This window comes from Arachis ipaensis, chromosome B07, assembly GCF_000816755.2.
Source record: "Arachis ipaensis cultivar K30076 chromosome B07, Araip1.1, whole genome shotgun sequence".
In the NCBI taxonomy this organism is placed as follows: Eukaryota; Viridiplantae; Streptophyta; class Magnoliopsida; order Fabales; family Fabaceae; genus Arachis; species Arachis ipaensis.
This window is the reverse complement of record NC_029791.2, coordinates 9,008,976-9,016,256: the sequence shown is the minus strand read 5'-3', so window position 1 is coordinate 9,016,256 and position 7,281 is coordinate 9,008,976. Positions and strand designations below refer to the sequence as shown.

Here is a 7,281-nt window from a genome sequence, read left to right as displayed (position 1 = left end):
TCAGAACAATAATCAAAATACTAATCAAGAGTTCAAATAATCAACATTCTTAAATTCAGAACATTAATTATTTACCTAAACTTGAGAACAGAGGTAAGAGAAGAGAAAAAGAAGATGACCACGGGCAGTAAAATAGAGGTGGTGGCTGATTGAATTTCGCGTGAGCTTCTAGTGGTGGCGGGACTAGGTTCTAGTGACTGATTGATGGAGCAGAAAAGCGCCGTCGCATTGGTGTCGTTGTCGCTGAGAATGGTGAGAGACAGAGAGAAGACTGAGAGGGAAAGGGTGGTGCCATGCATGAGATGGGGGCTGAGAGTGCGTGGCTGCGTGCTAAGAGGATAGGGGGTTTAGGTCAGGGCACTACGTGGTGAATTGGTGATGGCCTTGTGCGCTACGTGAGTGATTGAGTGCATGTCCTAACTAGTTACTCTAGCATTTGGAGAAGTAGGGGTGGACATGGGTTGGGTGAAGACGGGTTCGTCTTGATCCGGATTCGTCTCTAAATAATGATTAGGTCCATTTTTTAGACCTTTACTTGGCTCTAGACCCGGTAAAATTATACTACTTTCGGGTAACACTGAAACTAAGTCTAAACCGGTAAAATCTTAGTCTTGATAAATTCTATGTCAAAAAATTATGATGCACTTATTTATAAAGAAGAAAAAAAATATATTTGTTACCGAGAAGTTGATATCCATATTTGAACTTGAATTTGTCCATAAATTTTAATTTCATGCTTCTTTGATCTATTTTCTAATTCAATAAGTGTGATTAAAAACAAAATAATAAAATTATAATTGATATAATATAATATTAAAATTAATTAAAAAATATTTTTTTTAGTTTCTTTGTACACAAAACCGGGTGAAGCCAGACTCATCTTGACCCATTTTTAACCTTAAATAATGACTGGGTTTATTTTTAAATTTTTATTCAGCCTTAGACCCAACAAAATCACAATAAATTAGTCTTTAAAGTGTTCATATCGGACCGATCATGTACACCCTATTTGCAACAAATATCTAACTAATTGGGGGATACTATAAGAAATAAAAAATACTATAAATTTTTATAACATATCAAAATAATTCTATAATAATATCAGTCGAATAATTCATCATTTTTCTTTCTAAAACGGGCAGTGGTAAATGTGGTATATAGCTTCAATTATCTTTAAAAAATATGACATTTTTTTTTAACAAAACTAGTCGACAACTGTGATAGATGGGTTTCTAGTAATTTTAACATAAATCATGAGCAGTAATTTACCCCATATTCGTAGAAAAAATTCTTGACATCAAGTATATCTTTTTTTTTTTTTTTAAAAGATACCTAACAATGTCTGCTTAGTCCTAAATTTTGTTCCTACAGGTCCAATGGGTAAATTTAAAGCATATGATGTCTACCAAGAACGGTCAAATTTCTATGTATACATCAGGTCGATTGAATGCAATAACATTGAGTCCTTTTAGCATTGTTTTTAAGAAATAGAAATTCAGAATGTATTACACACATCACTTACTTTAGATCAATGAACGTGAGAAGAACTACGGATAAATTGATTATGTTCTTATGAAGAAAAATATCTTGAATGGACTTGAAAAGAGCTGAAAATAAACTGATATACGTAACGGCCTATAATACACCAACACAACACGATATAGAATATGCGAATATACAAATTTTATACGATACAAAAACATAATATATATAAAATATAAAGTATTTTTTAGATAAATTATAATGATATTTTAATATTTTATTAATATTAAAATATAAAATTATTTTTTTATTATTTTTAATAATTTTTAATTATATAAAATATTTAAAATATTTTTTATTTTAATAAATAATAATATATATTATTTTCAAACACGCGTGTCGGACGAGTGTCAGATAAATATCGTGTCCAAAATGTGTCTGACACAGATACAGCAACTCAGCTAAGTGTCCATATTTCGTAGGTAATAGCTAATTTCTTTGTTCAGTTCCACAAACTACACTTAACAAAATTTACCACTTTTTGATCTCCATTATATACATGTGATTTGCAACATTCCTAATAGATACCTTGAAGTATCAATTTACAAGTGATAGCTATGATTACTCTTGTGAGTTAACTGATTTCATATTGCATCTGCATTAGAAATCTCAAGTTCAGCCCACCAAAGTGGAGAAAGCCTTGGAACTGCAGCTTCAGGTGCTAGTTTTGTTATCTGTCTCAACCTCACACTCACTTGTTTCATTGTTGGTCTCTTCTCTGATTCAGAGTTGCAACAACATTTGATCAATGCAGCAACTTGTTCTAGCTGATCCTCTTGGTAAGATGCTAGTGTTGGATCCACCACTTCTTTGAGTGCTTTGTCACCTTCAAGATAGTGTGTTGCCCAATTCTCAATCAAGCCATTAATACTATCCACAGAATAACAAGGCTTTCCTGTTACCATTTCTAATAGCATGGTACCAAAGCTATGAACATTGCTCTCAAGTGTTGCTGGTGCCATGTCAATGTGTCTTTTGCCCCAAGACTTTGTCTCAGCTGAAGCTGTTTCATATGAGAAACTAAAGTCTGAGATTTTCGCAGCATTGTCCTCGGTTAGATGGATAACTGAAGAATTCAGGTTGGTAAGAGTCATAGAAGGTTCCAACTGGTGCAAATGTTGTAGGCAGTAAGCTGTCCCGGTCGCGATTCGAAGTCTTGTTTCCCAGTCCAAGCGCTCAGCTTCTCTTACTGGAGTTTCAAAGAACATAAATAAGGAAAAGCATATAATATCAAACATATTGTATTAGAACTTGTATGACTTAAAGTTCTAGAGTTCGATCTTTTTTCTTAACTAGAATAACTTCACAATGATAGGTACTCACTGTGTAAATGCTCAAATAGTGTTCCATTTGGGGCGTATTCGAAAACCATCATTCTGGTGAAAGGCTCCTCTTCATCACAATAGCCAATCAGATTGACAAAATTCCTGTGGTTCACTTTGGATAACATGTCTATCTGTAACCGAAATAGCTTAAACAGTTAATAAAACAATTAAGATGTATGCTTAAATTGTAAATCAAAGATGGAGTTTGGTAGTGGTACCTTGTTTCTAAACTGTGCTTCTAAATTCCTTGACCAATCCTTTGATGATGTTACCGAAACAGAAGCTACGGCAATTTCAACACCACTAGACAAAGTCCCTTTATACATTGTGCCAATGGGTGAAGTACCAATTACATTACTAAAATCTTCACATGCTGCTTCAATCTCTGTTCTCTTTAGCTTTGGCACACCTGAAAATAAAAAAATAAAAAAACACTAAGCATGTCATGAATTAAGAGATTAAGAAACCGTTATAGTTGTCATGAAACAACTCATCCCAAAAGCTTAAACTGATAGAAAGAGACAACATGAATGATTATATCTCTGACATTCTCCCTCAAGCAAGAGCCTCTTCTGGGTTTGCTTGATTTTTGCATAGGCCTTATTTTCTTCTTTTATTTGGTTTATGCTATTTTTTCACTTTTGAGATAGCTCTAATACCGTGTCATGAAACCACTCATCCCAAAAACTTAAGTGGATAGGAGGAGGTAACATGAATGGTTATATCTCTAACAATAGTTAGTTATTTACCGGTTACGAATGCCTTCTGAAGCTGTCCACTTAGTCCTGTAGCCCAAGGTCTAACATTAGTCACCTTGTTGATCTTGCAGAGAAATATTCCAATGCATGTAATAAGAAGCAATGCAGCACCACCTATGACTCCAATCTCAACTGGAACTCGATGATTTTTCAAATTGGAACTTCTAGATGCTACTTTAGACTTGGAAGGAGGAGGATTAGAAGCATTTTGTCTAGGGGAATCTGGTGATGAAGCAGGGCTACTAAGTGGTTGATTATATACACGATTATAGCTATCTTCCCCGGCATGAAAGTGTTTCGATTTAGGACTTTGCAGTAGACTCCTGATACCAGTGTTTTGATCAACATTTACATGCCTTGAAACAAACCAAATCATAAAGTGTTAGGACATTTACTAAGATAGAATGATCACTTTTCAATTGATCAAATAACATACCATGAGAAGGATCTTGTTGTACAAGCAGGCCTTTTAGCTGCATCAACTAGCTGCTTTTTATCTACTTGACTTTCTGAAAGCATCTTCAGTTCATCGATTTCGGGGGTGAAACTCACAAGAAACTCATTGTTGTCCAACAAACTGCAATAAGAAGAAATTAACAACATAGTGGTACAAGTTCAATATTTAAGATAGAGTACTTGTTCTAAGAGCATTATTATGATCCCTACAGGATTGACAATGAGATATTACTCCCAAGACCAATAGGTATATGTCCACTCAAGTTGTTGTATCCCAAATCCAAAACCTCCAACTCTTTCAACTCTTCAATTTCTTTGGGGATGATGCCGGAGAGCGAGTTGTTCCTAAAAATACTGCATCATACTCAACAATTAGCAAGGAACTGCATAGATGATGCAAGAGAGTGAGTAACAAACAGTTTTCTTACATGGACTTTATGTGAACAAGGTTGACTAACTCAGGTGCAAGAGTTCCTCCAAGGCAAAGATCTTTCAGATTCCTATGAAGAACATGATGAATTCAACACAGACATTAAAGCAAAGGCTAATAAAAGCTTGCTAAGAATAAAGTAGAAAACAGAACTTGGATGTTTCATTTCATGAACCAAATGAAAAATGAAAAACATACACACTCACTAAAAGAAAATATTACATTCTCTTAATTCCTTATTTCTGTTTCAGGAAATAAATTATGAAGAACACAAAATAACACAGAATACAGAATCAGCACTTACAAGGCCACTACTCTTCCATCTGAACACTCAACACCAAACCAATTACAAGGGTCAAAAACTGCTTCATCATCATACCAATTTGACAAAGCACCAAAAGGGTCACTCACTATTCTCTCCCTCAACTTCAAAAGAGCTTTACCTGCACATATTAAAAAAAAAGGAAAAAGTTTCACTTCTTAGCATTTTGTCAAAGGTACCTAACCATATTGGTCATAGGAGAATTGAATATTACAAAGGTTTCGTCACAAGCTCAAAATATTTCACTACCTTCTTCATTCAAAGTGTAGCACAAGCCAAAGTTTTGAAGTAACAAACACACCACCACGGCAAACCTCAAAACTCCATTAAAATCCATGAACCATCTTAGTTTCAAGCTCTTGCTCATAGTTCTTGTTTATCAATGTACAGAAGAGAACAGATTAAAAAAAATGAACGACCCAGATTGAGTTTTCCTTAAAGAAACGAACTTTGATAAGAGCTTAATCTCAAGCTCTCAAGAACACAACCTTGGAACTTGTCGTGGTACTAAAGAAGCGAAACAAGCAACGTGGGGTGTTATGCTTAAACCACGTTCTGGCACTTGCAAAAGGAGCTTGGTGTTTGAGAGTATGGACCCCAAAAAATAGATGAGAACGCGTTTGTTTGTTCACAATAATTCAAGTTTGGTTTATGCTTGCTTCACTCATTGATTCTGAGCTCATGAAATTGGATTTATGATCCAAGTCATTTCGTACAAATGGTGGTTGGTATTGTTTCTCAATTCTCACCATGTTTTAGTTATCTGCAAATCATACAAAGAAAATGAAGAATATAAATATATTGTCACGTCAAAATACAAAAATAAAATAAAAAAATATTATTATCATGTTATATAATTAGATAGATATCAACTTTACACGGCAAATTTTTACCAAGGCATAGTTTACTCTTATCTCATTTAATTCTAAGCGTAAAATTTGATAACCAAGTGGATTTAGTTTTTTAAGGAGTTTAAAAGTATAAAACATGTGGAAATAGAAATTGAAAGAGCAAGACAAGTTCTGAAATTGATTAAAGTAGAGAGTGGAATAGTTACAAGCTTTAATAAAGTTCCTCAACTAGGCTGTATGAAAGGGAGATATATGATAGTTATCTCTTCAAAGACATTGATAAATTTAACCCACAATTTTAATTATAATTTCAAAGACTAAACTTATAACCAAGTTCATTTATAAGGAAAATTGCTGATAAAAATAAGTTTTTAAACATCATTCATATGTTTCTAATTGTTTGACAATGAACTTTTTCACTAATTCAGTTCAAGAGTGTACAAGATGTCTCTGGTACGGGTTGAGAGATGGATCGGGAACCTGTGGGTCGAGGCGGATGCCGGACCACTTGACTGGAGCGATGGGGGGAGGTACCTGCAGAGACACTCCGATGCTCAAGTCAGAATGGATCTGAGAGGTATAAGGTACGTGGAATGAATGAATACCTGGAGGGACCTGAGTCCTCTATTTATAGGTGATGGAGAATATCTTATCTTATCTTATTTGGCTAAGATAAGGGAGACGTTTGAATTCGAAAGTCGGTTAGGAGTCTGAGAGTGCCGTTTTCAGGCCTTCTAGAAGTGAGGAACGGGTCGGACCCGGGGAACCGGTGTTGGGTTCGGTCTTGGATCCGGGATGGTGGGCCGGATCCGTAACAGTTGCCCCCGCAGCGGGGGAGCGAACTTGGTCGGTCTGTCGCTGAAAGGTGCGATGTTTTGTCCGTGGGCTTCAGTTTGTCTCGGGAGTTCGTTTCTTGGAGGGAGATCGGTGCCTCGGCTCCGGTTTCGCTTGAAGGCTCGTCTGACCGTTTTTTGGTTTGACGTGACTCCTCCGATTCTGCCGTGTCTGTTGCGTTCTTCGAGGCTTTATTAGCTTCTTTTCTCGAGGGAGGGTCATTAAATGTGAAGGGACGTTTTCCCTCTTCTGCCCCTACTAGCTTTAACTGCGCCTAGGGGCAATTGCGTCTTTTTACCCCTCTCTTTGAAACCGTTTTGGATTTTTTATTTCAGTTCCCTCGCTCGTTTCCCTTTCTTTTTCCTTTTTCCATTCTCTTCTGAAGAATTTCTATCTGAACAGAAAGTCTCCTCCTTTCTTTGTGGTCTTTCGTTTTTTGGTTTTTGCTTGCTGCTTCTGCTTTTCGAGCTTTCTCAAGTGTTCTTTCTGCATTTCCAGGTTAGCGCGTTTCGCTTATTCTTTCCTGTTATTTTGTGAATGCTGCTCTGTCTTTTGCCATGCATTGTTCTGCCTGTTTTTAGTTTTGCGTTTGAACTAGTTTCTTTGGGGGGGTAGTTGTTGAGTTTTTGGAGGGGTTGAGCACCGCCGTGTTCATTCGGTGATGGCGGTGTACCGCCGCGTTGGTTTGGTAGTGGTGTGTAGGTTTCTGTCTTGCTTCTGTCTAGGGTTAGCAGGCTGATGGTGGTGCTCCTCCCTGTTTTAG

At 36.3% G+C, this 7,281-nt stretch overlaps 1 protein-coding gene across 1 annotated transcript; it reads right to left on the bottom strand.

Annotated features, from left to right (window-relative positions):
- LOC107609109 (probable inactive receptor-like protein kinase At3g56050) lies at positions 1,931-5,609 on the bottom strand. The gene is made up of 9 exons (XM_016310946.2): positions 5,083-5,609; positions 4,816-4,954; positions 4,510-4,581; positions 4,292-4,435; positions 4,062-4,202; positions 3,617-3,981; positions 3,086-3,276; positions 2,866-2,998; positions 1,931-2,731 (listed from the first exon to the last, which is right to left on the bottom strand). The coding sequence occupies exons 1-9, from the start codon at positions 5,198-5,200 to the stop codon at positions 2,127-2,129; spliced, it is 1,908 nt and encodes a 635-aa protein (XP_016166432.1). The 5' UTR covers positions 5,201-5,609; the 3' UTR covers positions 1,931-2,126.

Coding starts and splice junctions, on each gene's coding strand:
- LOC107609109 (XM_016310946.2), bottom strand. CDS start 5,200: ATGAGCAAGAGCTTGAAACTAAGATGGTTCATGGATTTTAATGGAGTT. Junction 3,982..4,061: donor ACAACAAGATCCTTCTCATG/GTATGTTATTTG, acceptor GTTTGTTTCAAG/GCATGTAAATGTTGATCAAA. Junction 2,732..2,865: donor ACTATTTGAGCATTTACACA/GTGAGTACCTAT, acceptor TTGAAACTCCAG/TAAGAGAAGCTGAGCGCTTG.